At 37.8% G+C, this 27,124-nt stretch overlaps 1 protein-coding gene across 1 annotated transcript in view; it reads right to left on the reverse strand.

Annotated features, from left to right (window-relative positions):
* Window positions 1–5,715: 5,715 nt before the first annotated feature.
* The window catches only part of cib2 (calcium and integrin binding family member 2), a 45,342-nt gene continuing 23,933 nt past the window's right edge, over window positions 5,716–27,124 (reverse strand). Inside the window, exons 3-6 of the mRNA XM_063002113.1 lie at window positions 25,052–25,163; window positions 10,134–10,281; window positions 9,741–9,936; window positions 5,716–5,957 (exon numbers count right to left, since the gene is read on the reverse strand). Coding sequence (XP_062858183.1) covers window positions 5,936–5,957; window positions 9,741–9,936; window positions 10,134–10,281; window positions 25,052–25,163 — 478 coding nt within the window. The 3' untranslated portion in view covers window positions 5,716–5,935. The remainder of the gene's footprint in view (window positions 5,958–9,740; window positions 9,937–10,133; window positions 10,282–25,051; window positions 25,164–27,124) is intronic.

Genomic DNA, 27,124 nt, shown 5'->3' on the forward strand with positions numbered 1-27,124 from the left:
TTCAAATTCAAGCTATTGAGGGTTAAGCAACAGTGGCAACTTTGCAGTGATTGGGCTTGAACTGTCAACGTTCTGTTAGTCTGGTACCTTCTGCTTATTTATACTGATAAGAATTACATTTTGGAAAAAGTGCTTCAATCCCCTCCAGCTCAGAGATTAATTTCCTGGTAGCTGGATCTTTGTTGTGTTCCAACAACTTGGGGGAAAAGCCGTTTTTTTGTTCCAAAATAACTGTCCCTTTGTGCATAAAGTGCAGTTGGTCTATGAAGACATGGTTTGGTGTTTCTTGGGTTTAGTGCAAAAGAACTTTAGTGGCCTGCACAGAGCCTTGACCTCAACCTCATTGAACACTACTGGGATAAAATGAAACATGAAATGTAAGCCAGGTCTTTTTGTCCAGCTTTTTGCCCCATCAAGTTTAAGGTCAGGCGTCCACATACATTTGGCCATGTAGTTTACTGTACAGCATTTTAAATGGAGCCCTGCTGATGACATGCTGTATAAATGACAATAATGTGTGATCATGAATATACACCGATCAGGCATAACATTATGACAACCCCCTTTTGCTGCCAAAACAGCCCGTCGAGGTATGGACTCCACTAGACCCCTAAAGGTGTGCTGTGGTATCTGGCACCAAGATGTTAGCAGCAGATCCTTTTAACTCCTGTAAGTTGTGAGGTGGGGCCTCCATGGATCGGACTCGTTTGTCCAGCACATCCCACAGATGCTCGACTGGATTGAGATCTGGGGAATTTGGAGGCCAAGTCAACACCTCAAACTCGTTGTTGTGCTCCTTCAACCATTCCTGAACCATTTTTGCTCTGTGGCAGGGCGCATTATCCTGCTGAAAGAGGCCAGGCCACAACCATCAGGGAATACCGTTTCCACGAAAGGGTGTACATGGTCTGCAACAATGCTTAGGTAGGTGGTACGTGTCAAAGTAACATCCACATGGATCGCAGGACCCAAGGTTTCCCAGCAGAACATTGCCCAAAGCATCACCTGGTGCCATGTGTTCCCCAGGTAAATCCTTACGCTTGCCCATTTTTCCTGCTTCAACTTTGAGGATAAAATGTTCACTTGCTGCCTAATATATCCCACCCACTAACAGGTGCCGTGATGAAGAGATAATCAGTGTTATTCACTTCACCTTTTAGTGGTCATAATGTTATGCCTACTCGGTGTATAAGGCATGGCCATGATTAGTAAGGTAAGGAGTGGCAACACAATTCCTGTTTTGTTTTTCATGTATACACCTGTCCAAAAATGGTAAGTCTGGCTTTATATAAACTAATGCTCCAAGTTTTAAACCAAATCAGGATATTTCTTTGCATATCTTGTCAAGTCATGGCCATACATTATTTTTATTTATACAGGATGTCACCAGCTGGGCTCTGTAAAAAACAATAAAACACAATACATTTACTCAAACATTCAAGGCTGACATATGGACAGTGTATCATGGATTATAACCCTTCTGCGGTGCTGCTTTTGATGTGCTCATAATACACTCCATTACCTACAAAATGAGCACCAAGAAGTTTAATATTCCTGTAAGCAATCCATTTGCTTATCAGACAAATCACTGTGAACCTCAACAACCACAACAAAACCTTATGAGAACATCTATCACAAACCAGAATGGAGAAAACTAAACTTGTCTGGTAGCGATGGGTCTGATTCATTGGGCAGGAGAAAACAGGTCACCAGTCCATCACACCTACACTCGTGGTAATTTTTAGTAGATCCAATTGGCCTGACTGTATGTCTTTATACTTGTGGAATGAAACTGGAGCACCCGGAGGAAACTCAGGACACAGAAAGGACCCTGGCTGCATATTTGGGGAATCAAACCCAGGCTCTTCTTTCTGTAAGGCCATAGCACTATCCACTGTGCCACCGTGCTGCCCGATTACATACTCAGTAAAGTCCTTTTCAAAGAAAAAGAATTTACTTGGTGGATACTTTTATACTCAAAGCGACTTACAGTTCAGCTGAACAGTTTAGGGTCATGCCCAACAGCGGCAGCTTGTAAGAACTGAGATTTAAATTTACAACCTTCTGGTAAGTGGCCCAGAGTCTTAAAGGGAAAGTTTAATGCTCTCTATCTTTTTTAAGCTTGGCAGACAGAGCTTTGAGTTAATCTTTTTCCTCATGGCCATTTATTAGAGAAAAAGCCATAGAAAATGGACCAATGATATCAATAAACTCAACTTCCCAAAATGCTTTTTTGGACTTATAAATCATGTATCACTTAGGTAATGCTGTCTTATTGATTTTTTGGCAGCTGTCTCCTCTCTCTGGACGATGCAACCATAATTGGCTTTAAATAACTTTTTATGTATTGTTTTGAAGATGTGGGCATATACAACCCTTATTGTTATTTAAAACAGCCAGTGGAGTGATGTTCTTTAATTGATGAGCCACAGCTGTTTAGTAGAACACTGGGGCAGCTAGGGTCTTTGTAATCATTGCCACCTTCCCTCTATTTACAGCACCACTAGTGAAATCAAGGCAGGCCAGCTTGGTGTGGAAGCCAGCCCGGTGTGGAAGCCCGCCCAATGAGAGTAAGAGCTACTTTCAGTGTTTTCACTACTGCAATCATCAGATGGCATGAACATGCAAAAGATAGTCTTTACATTCTGTTTCGGCTATGAAAAGCCATACTTTTGTAAGACTTGGAATAGGCATCCACTAATCTGCATGGAAAAACACAAGAAACAGCTAATAAGTAATGGAGAATTAATTGTAAATGGACAAATCTTACTGAATCTTGCTTATGAAATAAACAGTCTCTGTTAGGAATGTAATGATGCACCACAAGACAGTTAAAAATCGGTGCACATGTGCCACGATTCGAATCGGTTATTCATTTAAGATGAATCAATATTCACTTTAAACAGCAGAGGGCACTGGCGCTATTCACCTGGCCTGGTTGACGTCACTACAGGGTTGCCAGGTTCGGAATCTTCCAGCCAAATTTATTTATGTGAGGATACTTTCTTTATTTGTATTTATCATTTATTATTATTCATTTATGTAATGTTGTATGTTGTATTTTACACAGTAAGCATTATTTGGCATAGTTTGTACCTACCTCAGAAATAAAAGGGCATTCATTATTGAGATAAATAAAAGATAAGCAGTATTTTATTATTTTTTAAAGAGAAATAATGAAAGGAAACTTTGTCATAATTTGTCATAACTTCATTTTGTTTAAAAAAAAATTGGGAAAAAATCTTATCGTGAACCCAGTATCGTGAATTGTATCGCATCGTGGGTAGAGTGTATCATTACACCCCTAGTCTCTGTAAATCCTCAGTTTAGCCTATATGGCCAAGGACAGTGGTGTGTGCATCTCTTGGTTTAGATTTACCGTACTCCAGTGTGTGAGTATAATAATGCTGCTGGGAGCTGAGGCAGCATCGCTGCTAACGATCTCATTCAACTTAAAAAGTCATTACAGGTTATACAACAGGAGGTGCAGAGCAATAATAACTGTTCTGAGCGTACCATCTCTGTTGGCAGCATAGCTGGAGGCAGGTTTGTTGTGAAGGGGGAAAAAGTAAAGTTAGTGGGACCCCAGGGTGCAAAGGTTGTCCTGTGCAGAACAAACTGTCCGAAAGACTGTCTGAAAGATGCACTGCTTCAAATTGGTAATGTGTTTTTTTCTAATTCATATAACATTTAAATATTTAAACACTTAATATTTTTGTAATGTTATTGAAGCAAGCATAGGGGGCACTCGGATAGCACAGTGATAAAGTACGCTAGCCCACTACTTCTGAGATCCAGGTATTCTGTGTTTTAGTCTCAGCTGTGCTATTGGCTGGTTGGGTGTTTGCACAGAAATGATTGCCTAATGTATGAGCGGATGGGGAGATGAAAAGCCAAGTCATTGGAAGGTGCACTTGTCAGTACTCTCAGTGCCGGTCCCAAGCCCAGAGAAAAATAAGAAGGTTGCATCAGGAGGAGCTTCTTAACACAGGACAACTTCATATTTCATATTTCAACCATATATCCAACAAACACAAACATATCTGACATCCATGCTACAGTATATGGCCAGCATCACCAGATGCTTTTGTTCAGCAGAAAACACTATCAGCTGCAAAAATAAACAAATCAAGAATGAATCTGGAAGTTGCTTAAGCTTGAGTCAAAGTTATAGAATTAAAATGAAGTCAAAGCTTCTCTCCTTACTTAAGATTTAAACCATAACAGGTGGATGAAAAAATAAGCTAGTTTTATACTTAAACTTGTTACAGCTTTGTTTCCCCCTAATTTTTCCTCCCAATCTAGTCATATCCAATTACCCAATTGCATTATGCTTCTCTCTATTGATGCTGATCTCCACTTCTGATTGAGGAGAGTGAACTGACACACGCCCCCTCCGACACGTGTGCAGTAGCCGACTGCATCATTTCACCTGCATGAGGCAAGTTCATATGCGGATCAGCTTCGTGTACAGAGAGCCACAACCTGATCAATGCATTATTCCTCGTCTCTGTGCAGGCTCCATCAACCAGCCAGCAGAGGTCGTAATCACATCAGTTATGAGGTCCCTATTTTTAAACTCTTAACTGCTTCATTCTAGTCAGGATTGTGATCGTTTAGGAGCTTGTTCAAAAACACTGGGTGTAATGAGTTAATTGACCCTGGACAGGGTGCCAATTCAATGCATTGCAGCACACATTTTGCTTGACCATTCATGCTAGGGCAAAATTAGTATCCTAAGAAAATCCACACAGACACAGTGGACTTAAAACTCTTCACAAACAGTAACTGGAGGTGAGTAATGAACCCAATTCCTCAGGACCAATGTTTCTGTGAGGTACCCACACTACCAACTGCTTTGGTAATTCTTTCTTACTACTTATGTTAAGATCTTTAGTACTTTAGTCAAATCAGTAAAATAATCTGTAGTGCATAGCACATTATAAAATAAATAACTTACATTAAAATAATAAATTTCTTCGCTACATGTACCAAAGCAACAGCATGTATGTTGGAAAAACAACAAATAATGTGTATTATCATTACATTCTTGTAAAATTTGTGGGAGACATCATCAGTCAGCATGTAAAAGATGCACTTAGTCAATAAACAACTGAAAATCATTTATTCAAAGTTAAGTCAAATGCCCTATATAACATTAAATATTGAAAAACAGAGTTATGAGACAGGGACAGCTGACACATGTCAAGTTTAAGGAAAAGGAAAAATAATATTTTGTAATAAGTGAAAAAAAGAGAAGAAGACAGAGCCCTTGGTACAACTGGAGAACAGTTTGATATGATTGTCGACATGCTCCAGTCCTATAAGCAATAATAAAACTGAATCAGATACAGCGAAAGCAATTTAAAGCAGAGGGCAAACTTAATGCAACTCATGCATTTCATAAAGAACGATTGCATAGCTGTATAAAAGACTGTCTTTTTGACTGCAATGCCAGTGCTGTGCTTTTAGCCCTCTTTTCTCCTGCCATCTCTCGTTAATTTCCACTCTTTTCTACCTCGCCTCCTCTATCCAGCTCCACAGCAGATCTTTTGTAATCCAAGATGACAGAGGAGGAAAGTCTGTCTGCTGCATTTAGTGGTGCCATGGACGTTGTAGTACAAAGAAAGCCCAATAGAGTTGTCCACATTTCAGTAGGTTCTTTCACGAATAGCCTCCTACCATGTTTTAACCTCCATACTAAAAAATGTTCAAATGGTTGAATATTTCCAGTAGGAAAAATTGTCATGCATTTTCTCAATATTCCTCTTTCGAAAATGTGCTTCCTCAAAAAGAGAAAAAAAACCACAAAAAGTAAAGACAGAGCCACAGAGATCCCGAGTTCGACTCTCCCAACAAGTCAGCGCTGTTTGAAAAAGACCAGGGACTCCAAAGAAGCTCGGTTAGGTAATCTTCTAATGAAGTAGAAGCCCTCTTAGATTCGTATATGGAAGGTGCTGCATGAGAAAGAGAGAAAGATTAAGGCATTATTCATCCTAAAAACTGTCATATTGTCATATTTTAACTTACTGGCCTTTTTCAGAGCAAAATGATTTAAAAGATGAACTGTTAATCAGTTGTATTTTGAAATGCTTGAAATGCTAAGAAAAACAGAAAGCAGTGACGTGATATACATACATACAGAGATCTGGGATTCAAACCCCTTAAACGTCTAAGGTTTTATTTTCTTATTGTTAACCCAGAGCCTTAACCACTGCCCTGTAGTCATGTTATTTGACAAAACTGAAACTGATGCCTGTAACAGTTTTTACATTTTATTGCTCATAAAACAATATAATGCAATAATGCCTGAGTATTAAAAGGGCATTTAAGAAAGACACAGTCTTTGTCTACTACTAAATGTCCAACACCTTTTGTTCCCTCTGATTGTACTGCATTAAAAATTGGCAGGCTTTTACAATAGATGGGCTTGTTGATGCAGTTCTGATGTCTGGTAGACATCATTAGCTAGTCTTGATAGCCAGCCTGTATATCCATTCGGATGACCATACGTCCTGTTTTTCCTGGACATGTTCTCTTTTTTGGACCTAAAGTGCCCGGGATATGGCTTTTTCAGTCTGCACACGCTATTCTTTTTTCGTGTTTTTGCACTGATTTCACCTTTCTTATTAAGTCCTGCCTTCTTGCACTTATCCTTAAAATGCCCAATTGTAAATGAACATTTACACATGAATTACAGAAATAAATCCGCATTTTTTGTCTCTGTCGGGATCCTTGGGAAGCAGAATGCATGACATGCAAAGCTGAGTGTTAAATAAAGGTGCAGTTCAGCAAAAAAACAAAACTGCATTTGTTGGTTGTCTTGTTAAAAAGTAGTGGTTTATTTATTAAAGTTTAATTACATAGTGGCATGGATATTGATGCATTTGTCAAATATTTAAACCCCTACTTTATACACATTGCCATAGTGCCACCAATTACATGTAATTAGCCCCCACCCCCTGAACCTGCCATCCTGCCAAGTGTCCTCTTTTTTAAAAAGCAAAACATGGTCACCATAATATCCGTGGCTAAACAGTCTAAACATAGCCTTAGTGGTCCAGAACTTTTTTTGAATTTCATGCCAATCATGAACCAGAATCATGATTTGCAACATTGATACCAATAAAAAAAAAGACAATAATTTTGTTTTATATTGCAGCTTAGCCATACAGGAGATCAGCACAAGCTGTAACTCTAAGACTTTTGTTGTTTTTATGTTATACTGCAAGACAAGTGCAGTGGGATATGAAGATGGATTAAAATGGAAAGAAGAACAGATGGCTTCTGATTAAATTTTTTTGTAATAATGGAGTATTACGTTTAAATGACCTGGGACAAAGAGCAGTAAAATACAAAACCATGCACAGCACAAAAAAAGGTATTGCTGTAATAAACTTGTTTGTTTTGTCATTCAGAACAAATCTATAGCTATACATTTACCTTTAAAAATTGTCCAAAATGATTCAAACATTAACATAATAAAAACAGTAATGAGGACAGAAAAAGATAGCAGGGCATGAGCTAAACACAACAATGGTAATACTAGCTGACAAACTTGGCCCAAGAATGTAATTGAAATCTGGATTACTATGCATTAAGGCTGTAGTAAAATAAATAAAATGTCAAAACAATACAATATCAGGGTAATATAACTAACTTTGTTTCTCTGGCATTGTGTTTATTATCCTATAATCCTAAGTCATAATGAGAAGATGCAAAAGTCAGACAGAAAAATATTAATCCAAAATACAGAAAAGCAAAATCAGAAAATAATCCGGAAAAAAACAGTACCACCTAATCTTGTGGGACGAGCTTTTAAATTAGAAAATTCTAAAGACATTTGGCTTAATGGTGAGTGGCAACAAAAAAGAACAAAAAGTTCTATTAGAGCAGAAGCTACCTCAGGTTAAATTATAAGACAGTATGTTATTACATAGTATTACATCAGCAGTTAAGCAGGCTATATCCCAAATCACACACTACTGTTCTAAATAGTATGTGTAATTAGTGCTCTACAAACAGTATAGTCACACACTATGTAGCACAAAGGATAGTCTTTGTATAGTCTAGACAAAGTTTGAGGCACAACAAAAAACACTTGTGATGAAACAATATTTGTCAATCATAATTACTATTTATTTCACCAGATCGCATGCCAGTTATGTGTGGACATTTGTGGATTTGTCTCACAGGTAAGGAGCAACACCACCAGTCTGCTGGGTTAGCCCAAGAGCTGGAACTGAGAGTAAACTTCAGAGGGTAACTTTAGTCAGGCGCTCAGGTGGCACAGTGGTCTAATGCAGTGTTTTTTAAAGTTTTTTTCAAGCGTCCCACAATTTGTCCATGCTTTTTTGTGACCCAGGCAACACAATGCACCCTACTTTCTATACAAGATGTAACATAAAGCCTCCACATGGTGGCGTTTTGCATACAAGTTTATTTAATTATTATTATTGTTCTCTGCGACCCTGGTCTAATGTGCTAGATCTGGTCTAATGTGCTAGATAGTGCTGTTGATCAGCTGGGCACCTACACAGACATGATTGAAGAGACTGCTGCCATTGTGACCTCTGCTGGCTGGTCAAAAATGTCTGAACGGAGATGGTAAATAATGGAGAGCAGTGCATAATTCTCTGGAAGTGATACTACTCTCTGTGTTATTCTGTCAGTGAAAGGTGGAAAAGAAAGATGGCAACTGCACATGTTGGAATGGGAGGGTGTTAAATACAACCCTCCTTGGTCAGTGTAGGGGTCTGTATCAGTGGAGGAAAGATATAAATGGGTAATTAAATAAGACTGAGTAATTGGATACAAAATAGGAATTTGAAAAAAGAAGGTAACTTCAGTCCTTGAACATTGTTCAGGCTTAAGACCTGATGCAGATGGTCTGGGGTTTTATCCCCAGGTGGGGTCAGTCCAGGTCCTTTACTGTGTGGAGTTTGCATGTTCTCCCCTTGTCTGCGTGTGTTTTCTTCAGGACCTCCGGTTTCCTCCCACAGTCCAAAGACATGCAAGTGAGGTGAATTGGAGATACTAAATTGTCCATGACTGGGTTTGATATGACTTTGTGAACTGATGAACCTTGTGTAATGAGTAACTACCGTTCCTGTCATGAATGTAACCAAAGTGTAAAACATGACGTTAAAATCCCAATAAACAAACCTGATGCAGACAGAAAAAGATAATTCCATAGAACTATTCCATGGGAAGAAAGATATGAAAATGATTTAACAAAAACTTACAAAATTCCTCAATTTAATACAGAGCATGGTTGTCTCATGATTGTCAGATGATTGTCTCATGATTGTCTCTAGGATCCGGTGTGACCCATTCAAGGTTAGCAATAAAATCCCATAGTGAAGCAAATGTAACTTTAGTCTATTTAGGCATGATTCTATTCCAGTGTTGGGGATTTTGCATCCCTCTTAGCTGTAAAGCAGTGCTGCACTTGCCTTCTGTCAGTGCAGATCCCTTTGTGACTGTGTGGCACAGCTGCTTAGCTTGTAAATGTCCACCAGAGGAATGGTTGCCTCATAAAATGTGCAGTTAAAGTACAGTCAGAGGCATTCAGTTAAAATTGTGCAAGCAAACTTAGCTTTTTTGCAAAGATTTAGCATGTACAGACTGAATAAAGCAAAGTAGGATGATTATGCATGTGTTCATAGTAGACGCTGCTGTTCTGTTAAATTGTATAGTCAATTCATATGGAAAGCAAGCAAAAAATCTATAGTGTATACCTTAAAAAGTCAGGAGCCCTGGAAATCATGTTTTCAAAGTCGGCAAAGGACAGCTTGCTGTCTCCATCCAGGTCTGCCTCTTCAATCGCCTTCTCACACACCAAGGTAACCTCTTCTGGAGTCAGCTCCTCCTTTGTCAGCTTGTTCAGAGTCTTCTCAAGGTCCTCCTTGCAGATGTAATTGTCCACATTGAAATCTGCAAAATGACATGGCATTATGAATTTCAGGTTACTACTTGTGTATGGTTGGATTCTTGTAACAGCACCATGATGACGGATATGAAATTAATTACATCTTATTAAGAGACACTAAATCCACAACACTGGAGTAGTTAAACTGCTGTTAGAAGAGGTTCTGAGATTTATAGGTGCTAATATAATAAGGCTCTCTTACCATATATTTTGAAAGCGTAAATGGCCTTTAGCTCTCTGGGGGCCATTTCACTGAGAACTGAAAACATGTCCACAAAGTCATTGAAGCTGAGGTTTCCCTCGCCATCCTCGGAGAAGGATTCCACAATCCTGTCACGGAATGGATTTTCCTGTGTATCACAGATAAATCACATGTATCTGATAAATAAAGCATGGAAACAATAGAGGACAAGCAATATGTTGTACCATATGTCAGACATTAGTCACTACAGGATGATGGATGATAAACCTTGAGTTTGACATGTTTACAGTATATAGAACCACGAACAGTCAATGTAAGAGTGTGTCAAAATGTGGCCAAAATATTGGTACCCTTCCACCATTAAACATTTCTGTAAATTACGTTAAAACTGTCAAAACTGTATTGTATCTAATATTAATTTCACTTTAGTAAAACTGGAACTTAACTTTTAATTTACAACTAAACATTGTAATTGCAAAACAAATAAAACAGCATGAACAAAAATATAAAAAAAAAAAAAAAGATTCAGATTACTAACAGCAGTTTACTTCAGAATGGATCATTCTTGGGAACTTTTTGATGTGTGTTTCGATTTATCATTCTTTTGAAAGACCCATGATTGAGACCCATGACTGAGGCACAGCTTACTATTACTGGGCTGTATATACCACTCTTCTGACTTTATTGTAACCTGTACAGATGCAAGACTACCGGTTCCTAATGCAGCAAAGCAACCCCAAAACATCAGTGAGCCTCCTCCATGGTGGCACCATGGTAGGAATTGTGTTTTTTTCTTTGAAAACCTTTTTAGTGTGACTGACCAAAAGCTTTTTTCTCAGTTCAAAGCACATTTTCCAGAAGGACTGTGATTTATCAACATGTATTATAAGATCTTGCCTGTAGAAGATCGGTTCTCTTAGGGCTACTACAATGAAGCCTATTTTCATTATGACACAGATGGGTGGTGCAACCTGAAATTGTTGTACCTTGAGCTTAAAGTTCCATTTTTTTACTCTTTCCAAATTATTTAAACAATCTATTCAATATTGGGCCTTATTTTGCCACCACATACAAAGATTTTGGCTATAGTTCCATAGGCCTTAAATATTTTTAAAACATTGGGAACTGTGGCCACAGGAACACCAAACTCTTTAGAGATGTCCTTGCAACCTTTACCTTAGCCACACTTACCTATTACCTTTATAAATCTCTTCTGCTATTCCAAACTCTCTGCTTTTTCTTCTGTTTGTCTGTATGTTTTTTGGTTTTGTTCCAGTACAAATCAAATGTACACATGTAAAGATGTTTTAATTTAAACACTTTGTTTATCAAATGATGGTTTATTTTCATAAAATGCAAGTGTACCAATATTTCTGTTGCAGAGAGCCTGTTCTGCTAGGTAAGAAATGTAAAAAAAAAGGCTGACTCTCTCATACCGGTACCTATATTTCTCTCCCAATGAACTTCTAGTAGCTGCAAAGATTTTTATACCCCCACAATCAGCTGACTCAACAGCTCTGGAAAGAGAGCTATGAACAAAACAAAAAGAGCTCATCGTCTGAGTTCTGGGAGACATTCTAACAGCACAGTGGCTACAAACTGTAGATATGTAGAAAATCTTTTTCAGCTGGTGGAGATGTCATGTCACATATGTTTTATTAAGGGGATAGCAGTTAGCAGTCTGATTTTTACATCAACCACAGTTATGTTGGTAAATGCAGATACCTGTTTATTATGCTGATTTAAGATACTTTGTAACTGTGGATGTGGCTTGTGTATTTGCTTTCAGAATATGCTTTGGAATTTTTTATATAAATTGGATTAAATATTGTAGCGTCCGCCACTGGGGGGCCGGAACGATCTTTACCCAGAAGGCCTTGCGGCCGTGGTATCCAGACTTACCGTAGCCGTGTAGCCCAGTGTTGGGGATGGTGTGGCTACGGTAAGGGCTGGATAAGCAGCACTTTGTTTGTCTGTCTGTTGTGTGAATGTTCATGTGTATGAATGAATGTCTAAAAGAACCATCTTGCGGCCCCGACACCCCTTCCTCCATACTTGCCGGCGCCACAATATACAGTATATTACAACTAGCAGCAATTTAAGGTTTGTTTGTTTATTAGGATTTTAACGTCATGTTTTACACTTTGGCTACATTCATGACAGGAACAGTAGTTACTCATTACACACAAGGTTCATCAGTTCACAAGGTTATATCGAACACAGTCATGGACAATTTAGTGTCTACAATTCACCTCACTTGCATGTCTTTGGACTGTGGGAGGAAACTGGAGCACCCGGAGTAAACCCACACATACACGGGGAGGACATGCAAACTCCACACAGAAAGGACCTGGACCGCCCCGCCTGGGGATCGAACCCAGGACCTTCTTTCTGTGAGGCTGTGAGGTAGTTTACTCATACATTTAATTTTGGTTCCAATTTCAAAGCTAGCCTATTTTAGAGAGAAAGGCCAAAAGGAAGGTGGTTAGGGTGACAGAGAAAGATGAAACGAATGATTCACTATGATGAGTCTTAACAGGAACAGCAGAGAAAAGAAGTAGATTACAGTGATACATTCAGGGAAGAGAAGTATTGAATTACGTTTGTTTTTGTTACTTAATACATTTCCAGTGCATACATTACATTTATTTACACACACAATGCCAAAAATGTTGCAAGAAACTAATTTTGTCTTATTAAGGTCTTGAAACTGGAACTGCTAACAGACAGAGAGAGACAGACAGACAGAGTGCCAGACAGAGAGAGAGGCAGACAGACAGAAAGGCAGACAAAGAGAAACAAACATAGACACAGAAAGACAGACAGAGAAAAAAAGATGGACAGAGAGAAACAGACAGACAGGCAGAGAGAGAGAGACAGACATACAGAGAGACATACTGATACAGACAGAGAGAAATACAGAGAGAGAAACAGACAGAGACACAAAGAGACAGACAGACACAGCCTACATGCATCAAATGAATGTATGTAACACACACACACACACACAGTAAAGCTGACCCTCATGTGTTGTATAGGCGAGCATAAATTGACTGTTTTCAATAGGACTGATGTGTAGACTGATGTAGATACTGTATCTGTTCAGCCTGCTGTTTCTTACACTGACAAATGTTTTACAATGATTTTTCCTTTTTTAAATATTATCACAACAAACGGATGGCACTGTATTTATAAATATGATCCAACATAAGAGAATAGTAAATGTTAACCAAATATGCTGTAAACATCTTGAAAACATCTTAAAGTAAACATCTGATATTTTGTATGTTAAATAAGTTATGACTGTATTGATTTAAAAACACAAAGTGGTGGGTCCACCGGACCTGCAAACATTGGCTGAGTAACAAAACTATGAACACCACACAAGAGTTAAATCACAAAAGCAAAAGAAGTTTGCTTCTAAAATACCCCCCCCCCCCCCCCCCCCAATAAACAAACACACAAAATAAAGAAAGTTAAAATTATTTTAGTCAGTACAAGTACAAGGGAGTGGAAGGCCCATACTATTGGCTTCTGTAAATGGCAAGTCGGGCTATACTTTGGTACTAAAAAGTTGTAGACATATGTCATTTTTATTGCACTTTGTGAAATCTACAGTATTACATTATTTAGTGTGACTAAATCATACTGACCAACAGCACCTATACAGCTTTAATGTGCTACCATCTTCTATTTCATGATCATTCAAGTCCATGCACTTCATGTTTATGGATTCCACTCAGCTTGATGATTTTTACAATATATAAGTCAATTATTTCTGCTTTATTGCATGTTAATTATGCTACATAAATTACCCATGTTTTTCCCTTCTTTTGCACCCAGTGTTTCAGAGATGGGCTCCTCATCGCTACGGCTGCAAAGTGACGGAATTTAGCTCTTCTTAACGCTACTTAAAATGTTAAGTTAAGGAGATACTATGTTTGTTTATTAGGATTTTAACATCATGTTTTACACACTTTGGTTACATTCATGACAGGAACGGTACTTACTCCTTACACAAGATTCATCACTTCTCAAGGTTATATCGAACACAGTCATGGACAATTTTGTATCTCCAATTCACCTCACTTGCATGTCTTTGGACTGTGGGAGGAAACTGGAGCACCCGGAGTAAACCCACGCAGACACGGGGAGAACATGCAAACTCCACACAGAAAGGACCTGGACCGCCCCGCCTGGGGAGCGAACTCAGGACCTTCTTGCTGTGAGGCAACAGTGCCACCCACTTAGCCACTGTGCCAATCAAGGAGATATTAAAATGTTGTGGCATGAACTGATTATTTTAATTCTTATCCCAACATCTTTATTTAAAAAATCAGTATACTTTTGTAGCTACATACTGTAGATCTGAATTGATTTTTTTTGAAAAAAATTTTTTTTGAGTCCAACTGCAAATGTCAGAAAAGCACAGTTGAGTCATGAACATCAACTTAAACTGAGACTATTAACTGTGACTTCTTTAATAAATTCCTTGTTGAGCACTTGTAGACATTTGGCAGGTCAGCAGTCCTATGTATTTTTACCACTCCAGTTGTAAGAAATTGCTTTCACTGTAGTTTGATTAGATTTTTCAAGTTATTATTATTATTATTATTATGCTGCTGTTGGGCCCCTGAGCAAGGCCCTTAACCCTCAATTGCTCAAACTGTATACTGTAACTGGAATGTAAGTTGCTTTGGATAAAGGTGTCTGCTAAATGCAGAAATGTAAATGTAATATTCTGCAATGAGGTAAAGATTAATATTCTAAGTAGTAAGATTCATATTCTACAAAGCTGACTAAAATTAAGCCAATTTGTCTTAAATTGGCTAAATTGATTTTTAATGTGTTGTGTTTTTGCCTAATTTAAAAAAATGTTTTAAGATTCTTGCTAAAGCCTTTGGGAACTATCTATTAAGAGAGTTTGCAAAGCTGGTCTGATTCCAGTCAGTGTCTCTCTGGTAAAATCTTAGTTAAGTTTAAGATTTGTTTGGGGTTGCCGATCCTAGGTGATTAAAGAAGTACTATATGATAAAGCATAATTCAGAGAAAGACTTGTAGGTGAATAGCACTAAGGTGAAAAGTGCTCAGGCCCAGTAATGTGCAGTGAATCACATCACTTGAGCATGAAAGGCTAATTAGCAGCCACCCTTGGACTGAGGGTGAAAAGAGATTTATGCTTATGAAGTCTAAGAGCTCTTTTGGAGACTGTGTGCTGTCAGGGACTAATCAATTCAAGTTTTCTTCAATATTCGCCATCCCTTTGAGATAGTTTACATCCCTGCTAACCACAAGACATATTTACTAGATAAAGCAATTAAATAATCAGCAAGGACACATTATCGTCAATCTGCTTGTTTTTGAAAGATGAATTTGACATGACAGGTTGCTTGGTGTGGGTCAGTGAGAGTTCACAAAACAGAAAAAGTGATTAATGACATTTAGTTTTTAGTGAAATGTAAAATCATAAACATGTTATTTATTTGTACATATGACAATATTCCAAGTTCCATCTTAGCTTAGAAGAAACAACTTTATTAATAAGAAAAAAATAGCCAATGTTAAAATAAATATAGATTAAGGTTACATAAATATAGTTTTGGTATTATTGCTGCCGAGAGTCAAAGTCCCTGGACCGGTTTGCTACACAAGATTTCAAAATGTACTTTTGTACCAATGTTAAGAAAAGTAAAAGTTTAATGGGCACTCCTGCCATCAGTATCATGCCCACATGCCATGCCATTAATGGCCAGCATATTGCATGGATGTATAGATGACTCACTGGGTCTGTTCCTTAAACTGTCAGTCTCCATCTCAGTTAGTGTTAATTTACTTCATTTGGAAAAATTTCTATTTAATCAGTTTCCTCCCCACTCTGTGGCTTAAAACTGTAAAGAGGAAACCATATATTAATTTTGTGCAGAAACACCAGTAAGTGTTCTGTGCAAGTGGTCTGTTCCCAGAAACGTCATGTCTGTTTCAGCGGGTCAATGCCAAGCTTCATTCTGCACAAGTAACAACAGTGTGGCTTCGTAGACATAGAGTGCTTGAGCATTAGAGTTTCATATTGTGTTTGACTGGCCTGCCTGCAGTACAGATCTGTCTCCCATTGAAAATGTATGACGCATCATGAAGAGGAGAATCAGACAATGGCAACTACAGACTGTTGAGAAGCACAAGTCTTGCATACTACAAGAATGGGTGAAAACAGTTTGTGTTGTAGGACTTTACTGTGTTGCATGTCAACCTGAATACTTCATTCTGCTTTCTACCTCATAATGCTTCATAATACATGTCCTGGTAGTTACATCACATTGGGCATGTAATGAGGCACTTACATGACAACATTAAATGCAGTGTTATGACAGGACTTGTGGAAGAACTTAGAAAAGAAAAGACCAATAAGCTGGACTGAATTTCAGGGGCTAGTCTGCTACAGGTGACATGAGACAAAAAGCATTAAAGAAAGATGACCCATCTATGCAGCCAACCATCACAAAGCGATGACGGTGTAGTGACAAGAAATGAGACAAAAGTGGCTGAATACTTGTTTTTCCTTTTACTAAATATAGCACAGAAGTTAATAAATGCCATAATATTTGCTGTATCTTGCTGCTTGTAAATTCTCAATTGTGATTGGTCAAAAACCTGCAGCGTTGAGTAAAGAGTAAAATCGTAGGATTGGGTTGGATAGCGGATGAGATCTTAGGGTCTCTAGTTTAAATCTAAGCTGTGCTAATAAATGGCCGGGCGCACACGCAGACACAATGGTCTTTCTGAGGAAGGGGAAGTCAAATAGGTTCCTCGTTTCTACTGCAATTGAAGCCTAGAGAAGAAACAAGCAAGCACTTAAGTGCATTTTCACTAGTTACTCAATCCACCAGAGAGCCACAACCCAAACACTCAGCCAAGGACCAGACATGGGAACCCATCAAACCAGTAGCAGCATAAAAAACACAGAAAGCTGCCATGCCATCCATAGACAAAACTCTAGAACAGAAAAGATGCCTGTGGCAGCTAAAAACAAGAATGCCATTGTTTACTGGCAGGGCCCATAGAAACCAGAAGAAAAATGCCAGCAAAAAAGCCAAACGAAGAAGTCAGACAAGTAGTCATATCTAACTGTCAGCCAGGCATGTTAAACAGACAAATAAATAAACAAAGGAGTAACATACAGACTTAGCCCTGAGCTGAGTTTTAGGTATGCTTTTAAAACATTGCTTCTGTGTGTCGCAAATTAAGCACAGAGAATTCTAAAAACTGTGGTTACAACAAATGACATCACTTTCCGATGCATTTTCCCAGCGTCGTACCAACCAAACAAAAAATGTTTTTGGTTAAGCGTGTAGCCACTGATGCACTGCTGCTTTCACACCATCATCACAAGAAAATCTTCTTCCCCTTAAAGCGTCTTTGAGCGATCCAAAAAGGTGGAAATCAGATATGGCGCTAAATCCGGACTATAAGCTCTTTCTCAGTCTCTTAGACACAACCAATTACTACTACTCCCACCCTCACTGTTTCCAACAAAAATATACAAGTGGTGAAACTTTCTGAAGATCCCTCGTAATAACCTAATAAAGAGCCTGACCACCAGAACAGCAATGATCTTTAGATCACTTATGATTTATGGTAACATTATTATACTGGAATATAGAACCAAATTCAGTATGCACATGGTACTGTGTTTACCCAATTTTTCATTGTTTTTTACTCAATTCGTCTCTGTCTATTAGTGTTGTACCAGCTCCCAATACACCATATTTAATTTATTAGTTAATGAACAAGAATAAACTGTGTTGAATAATACAGGGAAAACACTGCACAATTGGTTTTCCCAATAAGTCATAATTGGTTTTCCCAATAAGTCATAACTGGTTTTCCCACTGAGTCATAATTGGTTTTCCCAAAAAGTCATAACTGGTTTTCCCAAAAAGTCATAACTGGTTTTCCCAATGAGTCATAATTGGTTTTCCCAATAAGTCATAACTGGTTTTCCCAAAAAGTCATAACTGGTTTTACCACTGAGTCATAATTGGTTGTGAAAGAGAGGGGGAGGCTGGATGAAGAATCACTTTATTGCCACTAAAACAGACTTCTACTGTCACACAAACTACACAAACAACTGTCTAGTTAAAGTACCAACACAAGGAGAAGAATTATTAATATTACTTGGCATTGCTACAATCTCTTGACAATCCACCTATAACAGGTTACATAACAGAACAATTGTAAATGAAAATAACTTGTGCCTCTTCACAACCTTGGAAAATAGAAATGGCCAACTTAATACGCTAATACAGCGTCGTCTCATGGAGTGTTAAGTTTCACAAGCTCAGTGGTGAACTGTGCTTTTTTGTACACACTGTTCTTTATCCTAAAAGCAGCAAATCCAGAGTGCCCATTAAAAGCTACTAGATTTGTGCTTAAATTTATAGTACACTCAGGGTCATTAAACAAGTGGCATTACAGAAAATAGCAGTACAGAAAAGGATGCCTAATCAGTATGGGTTTTGTTCAGACAGCCAGTTTATATCAGATTTTTGGCCATTTCTGATTTGAGCTGGAGTTTCTGCAGTTTAAACAAACCTTCATGAAATTGGACTTTGTAATCACATTCAAGCCTTATCTGAATGGAATCATATTTCAAGACATGTGACATGGTTTTACTTGTTCAATCAAATTATATGTCTTTTTTTACATAATCCGCCATGCAGAGCTCTGACAAATAGATTGCTTTGGTTATTATTAAGCTTTCAATATAAAGCTTGTGCTCATGTAGGCCTTTTCATAGACTGTAATCATAGACTGTTTATAACAGCTTTTGAATGTTCTCTTAATATTATTATATGCCATTTTAAATTCCGACAGTGCATTCAGTTTGGGTAGGGGATTATTTAATTACCCATATCGTTATGGATAACCTGTACTATCCAATTAAAGTCATAAAGCACTTTTAGAAACAAATGTATTAATAAAAAGAAATCCTTGCTGTAAGCACAAATAAGGGTTTCTGACCTGTATGTTAAAAACTCAGGACACACTGCTGATTGTTTCAGATAATGTAGCATTATAAGAAAACTTCTGAAGACACAACGCAAAATCCATGATTTCATGTATTGTTAATAATAATTTGTTTATTCTTTTTCTATAATTATTTTATCCTGGTCAGAGTCATGATGGATCTGTCACGAATCTAGCCTCTTTGTGCTCCCCGAGTTTATGTGCCACACCCCTGTTTTTGGGAGCACATGTTGGAGGTGGTTTGCTTATGGGATAAGCCAGCGCCCCCTTAATTTTAATTGGACTGTAGCCAACGATCCACAGCTGCTCCTCGTTTCAGGTGAACTGCTCAAGGTATTTAAGGGAGCAACTGTGGATTGTTTTGGTTGTTATGCTCATGGCATGCTTTGGTTGTCATGCTTTTGGCTTCTTAGGATTGTCATGGTTTTGACTTGTTATGCTTTTTGGTTAGATCTTTGGTTGTGATTTTGGATTATGCTTTTTCTCTTGTTTAAAGTCTTGTTTAGTGTTTTAGTCTTGTTTATGTTTGGTGTTAGCATATGTTAGCTTAGCTTAGGGTCTAGTATAGTTTAGTCAGGTTTTGTGTGTGTTTAGTTTAGCATTAGCAGTTAGCTTAGCATTTAGCAAATGTCATGTGTTTGTGTGTCTTGTCTTGTGCAAACCTGTCTTTTACTATTATTAAACATTGTTAAAACATCTCTGCATGTGTGTCCGACCCCTCTTGTTACATTAGCCCATTCGTTACAGCAACACCGGGAAACAATTAAAGCAGACACACCCTAAACATAGCACTAATTTATCAAATTCTTTTTAATAATAATAAGAAAAAAAGAAAGAAGTAGTAGAAGACGAGAATTAAGAATGTATGCAAATACAGTAGACCCTTGACTTACGAATTTAATTGGTTCCAAAGGGCTGTTCTTAAGTCAAAATATTCGTTTGTTAAACCTATTTTTCCCATAAGAAATAATGTAAATACTATTCATCCGTGCCAGACCTCCAAAACCACCCCCTTACCTAACCTTTCTAATGTCTTAAATGGTCTTTTTTGTTATAAATACAAGTATATTTTCCCTTCATCTTAAATTAAAGAATAGACATTACTGTAATAAACAATAATAAACAACAATACACAGTAGTACTGTACATAAAACACACATCACATTTCAGTACAGTACGTGTGCTGTACCATTCTTCTTCTTCTTACGCCTTACCACCCAACTTTGGGCATAGGCCACGAACAAGTGCTCTCCAGTCATCGCGATTCTGGGCCATCTTTTCCAGTGCTGTACCATACATCATAATAAATTTCCTTCTTTTTTATAAAATGTATCTAAAAGAAACAACAATAACTCTCATATTTCTCTATTATTTCCTTCTTTATTTCAACAGCATTGTATTTTGTAGGTGTAATTGCACGAAAGAAAGAATACTTTACTCAGCGATTTCCTTCTTCTCTCTCACTCACTGTCCCCTCTGTCTGATACACAGTGACAGCTACTGGCAGGAGTAATTATACAACAACAAATGTAAAAGATTCATTTTCTCAGCACTACGCTTTCTCTGCACCTTCTTTGAGGCCATTTTAATATTGAAAATATAAAGAAAACTCCAAAAAAACACTGTCCACTGTCCGCTCACTGTATACATAGAGAGAGAGATGGTCAGAGTTAACTTGTTCGTGACGTCATGTGTTTCACGAATTTCGGTTCGTTATTCGTTAAGTTGAAAAAGATCGTTCATAACCCAAAATGTTCGTATGGTAAACCGTTCGTAACCCAACGGTCCACTGTACAGTTGTTTAGCTATACTTATGGAGGCTAAGAAATGCATTAAAACAAGTTTAAAGCCATGCAGTGTATATAGTCAAATGCAGGAATAAGACCATACAAAAACAGCTTGGTGGTTTTCAACATGTCACTTTTCCATCAAATCAATTTATCAAATTTATGTCATGATACAGTTGCCATGTTAAAAAAGTATATTGTATGTAAAGTAAAACTGTCTACCTCAGCTAAACAGCAGTAGGCCACACAAGGTGAAACAAGCCTAATCTCACCATACACCATTTTTAAATGAATTTTAATGGAGTGGTGAAAATCACACTGCCATTAGACCTGAAGGTCTGACAGATGCTAAACTCACATATGTAACTTAAATATTACAGTAGATGAAAGTATGTCACCTATAACTACTTCAGACAGACTACTTCAGCTAAGATCTCTCTCAGTTGCTGAGCACATCACAACAACAGACTACATGTCATTTATTGTATTTTTAACTGTAAGCAAAACAGTCGATGTTGAAAATCTCCCTACTGCCAAGCCTCAGATTTTACTTCCAGTGATTACTTCCAGAGTTTCCTAGAAGTAATCACCCAGCGAAATAAAAAGGATCACGAACATGACAAGTTAATATCTTGGAATGCAAAAAAATGCAAAATACCTTGGAAGACAAATAGCATTCCTTGTATCATGCTCTCCATGTATTAGCAAAGTATTATGTACAACAACATCTGAGCAGTAATTAGATTAATTGTATCCTGCCTGTTCTTGTTAAAATACTTATAACAAATAAAGAAAATAGGGATATTTTACTCAGCTTTAGACCAAGGAGAAAGTGTTTTGTTCCCATTATTGTTAATGTAATTTGGAAACTTTCATTTGCATTAAAATAATTTATAGGTCTTATTACATATTCACAGTATGTGGTATATCTTATCTTCCCTCCAAACACTTTCTTTGTTCTCTTCTAAGGAGAAGCCACAGTAGATTCATATCTGCATTTACTGTATGTTCAAAGTATGTTATTACTAAATGCTAGTTTGTTAAACCATGTGGCCTGTAGGTATGTATGAAGCCAAATTATCAAAAATTTCAAATCTTCAAGCAATTTCTAATTAAAATTCCAATTAATGAAATAAGACTGATATTTAGAGATTTATTTATATTATGAGATTAAATAGTTTTACTCCATAGCAGAGATGGATGGCACACACAGCGACTTCAAACTCGACTTGGACTTGACTCATGGTTCGCCAAAAATGACTCGTAAACAACAGATTCCCTAGTGTCAGCATGTGTTAACATTAGTTTTGTGTGACAATTACATATATACAGGGGTTGGACAAAATAACTGAAACACCTGGTTTTAGACCACAATAATTTATTAGTATGGTGTAGGGCCTCCTTTTGCGGCCAATACAGCGACAATTCGTCTTGGAAATGACATATACAAGTCCTGCACAGTGGTCAGAGGGATTTTAAGCCATTCTTCTTGCAGGATAGTGGCCAGGTCACTACGTGATGCTGGTGGAGGAAAACGTTTCCTGACTCGCTTCTCCAAAACACCCCAAAGTGGCTCAATAATATTTAGATCTGGTGACTGTGCAGGCCATGGGAGATGTTCAACTTCACTTTCATGTTCATCAAACCAATCTTTCACCAGTCTTGCTGTGTGTATTGGTGCATTGTCATCCTGATACACGGCACCGCCATTGGATGCACATGGTCCTCCAGAATGGTTCGGTAGTCCTTGGCAGTGACGCGCCCATCTAGCACAAGTATTGGGCCAAGGGAATGCCATATCATCCACCCCCATGCTTCACTCTGGGCATGCAACAGTCTGGGTGGTACGCTTCTTTGGGGCTTCTCCACACCGTAAGTCTCCCGGATGTGGGGAAAACAGTAAAGGTGGACTCATCAGAGAACAATACATGTTTCACATTGTCCACAGCCCAAGATTTGCGCTCCTTGCACCATTGAAACCGACGTTTGGCATTGGCACGAGTGACCAAAGGTTTGGCTATAGCAGCCCGGCCGTGTATATTGACCCTGTGGAGCTCCCGACGGACAGTTCTGGTGGAAACAGGAGAGTTGAGGTGCACATTTAATTCTGCCGTGATTTGGGCAGCCGTGGTTTTATGTTTTTTGGATACAATCCGGGTTTGCACCCGAACATCCCTTTCAGACAGCTTCCTCTTGCGTCCACAGTTAATCCTGTTGGATGTGGTTTGTCCTTCTTGGTGGTATGCTGACATTACCCTGGATACCGTGGCTCTTGATACATCACAAAGACTTGCTGTCTTGGTCACAGATGCGCCAGCAAGACGTGCACCAACAATTTGTCCTCTTTTGAACTCTGGTATGTCACCCATAATGTTGTGTGCATTGCAATATTTTGAGCAAAACTGTGCTCTTACCCTGCTAATTGAACCTTCACACTCTGCTCTTACTGGTGCAATGTGCAATTAATGAAGACTGGCCACCAGACTGGTCCAATTTAGCCATGAAACCTCCCACACTAAAATGACAGGTGTTTCAGTTATTTTGTCCAACCCCTGTATATATATATATATATATATATATATATATAATTATTATTATTATTATAAATACTCTCTAATAACGCTCCGGCCGCCTTAACCCGCAACACACCAACTTCCGGCATAGTGATGAAGTGTGGCTCCCTACTCCCTACACAGTTTAAAGTTTACTTTATTTGAACATTTTTGTTACCTTTGGATTGGAATCTCACTTAAAATGGTGGAATACCCTACGTAGTGCTCTTCACAGGAACAACTGGGGTGAATGGAACACTCCTACAGAACTGGCGCTAATGGTTGAAAGACCGCTTTCTGAACCAATCAGACCTGATTTTAATTTTTAGTAAGAAATGCTGTTATTTGCATTCATTCAGTTGATGTGTCAATGAAACGCTTGATTGGCTTTCTAATGAGTTCGTGTTTTACTTCACAATTGGGAAAAGTTTGGAGGTTTTTAATTATAAGCACAAATTTACAAAATAACAGATTATATTCATAATGGGACACACGGTTATAAATTAAATAGCATCTGGAAGAACATAAGCTAAGGTAAGCAGTGGTTATGATTTTTATGCTGCTGTGCCGTGATTTATCGCACACTTTTGTTTTGTTTTGTTTTACCTTCTTGTTACGGAAATTACATTCATTTGCACAATGACTAGGAAAGTAAAGGCACTAAGTAAAATGGCAAAATACAGTTGTTTTCTATCTAAACTTACATTATTTGTTTATTTCTACGCTACATTTCCAATATATGTTTTGTGTATATTATATAGACTTGTGACTTGACTCAGACTCTAGCCTAAAGACTCGTGACTTGACTTGGACTCTGGTCTAAAGACTCGTGACTTGACTCGGACTCGTATTTTGTGACTTGTGAACATCTCTGCTCCATAGTATCCACACAGTTGGTGTCTACAACTGACCAACAGTACCTGTATTTGATATCACAAGTGTAGAGTACCAGATATTAATTATAATTATTATGATTTTATAATGTGTAATTCCCAAATAAATAAAAAAAACATCCATAGGTCGATGACATGACAACTAAATAAATGTCCAGAATAGTATGGATTAAGGCATTTCCACTACACACAAACATGGGTCCTCAGAAGAGAGATAACATTACAGTTGGTTACCTGTTTTTAAAGCTTTGACCTGTGCTAAATGAAATCTTGATGATGGCATACAATGACATTCTTAAGAATTTTGTACTCTTTGACAGGTCTACACCTTGGGACCACAATAAAGGCCATATTAAAATGTTCTTCAGAGTTTAAAGGCAATAAACCTGACTGGTCAGCACAAATGCTTGACTTTAACCCCAATAAAGAGAGAAAACAGATAGTGACGGGCATTATCGTCCATTAGTAGAGCTTGACCATAATATGTGCAATAATGTGGCCAAATAAAAGTGGAAAACTGTACAGATGTTCCAAAATATAGTGAAAGGCACTAAAATATTTGACTATATATTTTCATAAAGTGTACTGTGTTGACAACCCTTAATACTTTCACTGTAATACTTATACATTAGTGACTGTTGTATTGTTAGACACAGCATTACCTTAAGCTCTGGCATGTTGACTATGAGACTTAAAGGAACTTTAACATCAGGATCATTGGTGTAATCCATGGGAACTAAATGGGGAGCCAGTTCATGGTATCTTCCATGTAACCTGAAAAGAAGAGAACAAACAGTTATTTTTACTTGTGCACAAATTTTCATTTTTTGCCAGATTATAATCTAAAAACTAAAATATCAAACCATATGCACTTTAGGAGCTAAAAGGGTTGAGTGCATCACTTAAGAGTGATCACTCAGTTTTGATGACAGTGGAGAGGTGGGCGCTGATGCGAAAGCCTTCATGACCTTATTACCTGCTCACTCTCTCTTTTAGTTATGCTGTAATAATTAGGGATGCCAGAGTCAAAAGCTATTCTCTGTAAAACTGATATTTTACTTAATTCACATTTTACATTTTTAACTACATTTTCTGTTGTTTTACCCCGAGGTGGTTCTGAGGGAAACCTGTTTACCCACCTAATCACTAAGTGATCTATGTTATCTTACACTCATATGCCCTGTTTTATTGAATATTACCATCATACTGTGTCCTAGGTGAAATTAAAGTCATTAAAGCAATTTTCTTTATTATTCATTGGTAATGGCATCATTCTGATCAGGACTGTGTTTGGTCTGAAGCATACCTGGAAACTAGTGGGAATCATTAAAAGCATCCATCTAAGGGCATCATACACTCACCAAGTCACTCACTTAATCCCAACCAGCCAATTTATGTATGGACATGTTCCTTGGGAGGTGGGAAAAACAGAGTACTTGGAGGAAAGCCACAAACACTGGAAGAACATCTCAGGGTCATTACAAACAATGACCAAGGGCAAGGACTAAACCAAGGATTTCAGAACCCTGAATCTGTGTGAAACCAACACTACCAGCTGCATCACCATTAAAATGACTGCATAATTTAACAAACAAAGCTAAACTGCAGTGTCTAATAATTACAAGCATAATGTGTAACTGTTGTTTTCATAAATCAGCAATATGCTTAGGCATTACTAAGGTCTGTGATTTATTGATCTTTTTATGCTGTATGTGCAGTAACAACTGTGATTCAGGTTTCAAAGCAGATGTGTCATAGATAGCTGTGACAAATGCACTTTTCGCAGATTTGAGAAATTCAATTATTAATGACCCAAAGTTAATGTAATTTTTTCCTGGGCCTAGGGAAATATAATAATGGGCTTGATTTCACAAGGCTATTTGGTCCATTTTCTCAATATAGAAACCTGGAGCCCTTCCAGAAAACAGTGGACTGTTTCTGGGCATAGCAAATAACAAGACAAAAGCTCTGACTTTAATAGAATAGGAAGAAAATGCATTGTTATAAAGATATTTTCTTAAAATACAATGCATGAAATACACTGATCAGCCATAACATTAAAACCTCTAACCAAAAATCTTTTCCAACAGTGCATGTAATTTTCAAGTTATATTTAATCACTTATTAAATTAGAAAATTAACTTCCCATGTGTAACAATCAACTTCATGTTCCCATGTGAATGCCTACAACATTCATATGCCACATATAAAGGGACACAATTATTTATTTGGTTTAAATAACCATGTCCTATATCTTGTCAATTCATAGTCTTTTACTGTTAGCATAACAAACATAAAACCATTTATCACTACACCCAATAACTAATATAGAGTATTGAACAATTATAAAATGATCTTTAAATGAGTCAGTGATTTCTTTGTGAACCATGCTTGCTTTCATACATGATTCAATCGAAGAAGGAGGTCATAGCCCTAAAGAAGTCATCTACAGCCAAAACAAGCCACTGAAGAAAGATGACAACATGTAATGATCGGAGATAACCATTTGATAACCCTGTATAATAGTGTCATACACTGTGCTTGCCTGCGGGCTGGACAGGGAGAAGAGAGTGTTTTATGAAGGTTGTAAAGTACAGGACTCCATTAGGTTGGGAGGTGATTGTCCATTTTGTTTCTTGTGCTCCACTGGGCCTGTTATCAAACCCAATCTCAGTCTCATTGTAGCGGGATGATTCATCCAAATGAATCTGAAGCATGACTGTTCTAGCGTAAGA

The sequence above is a fragment of the Trichomycterus rosablanca genome, chromosome 1 (genome assembly GCF_030014385.1).
Source record: "Trichomycterus rosablanca isolate fTriRos1 chromosome 1, fTriRos1.hap1, whole genome shotgun sequence".
Taxonomy (NCBI): domain Eukaryota; kingdom Metazoa; phylum Chordata; class Actinopteri; order Siluriformes; family Trichomycteridae; genus Trichomycterus; species Trichomycterus rosablanca.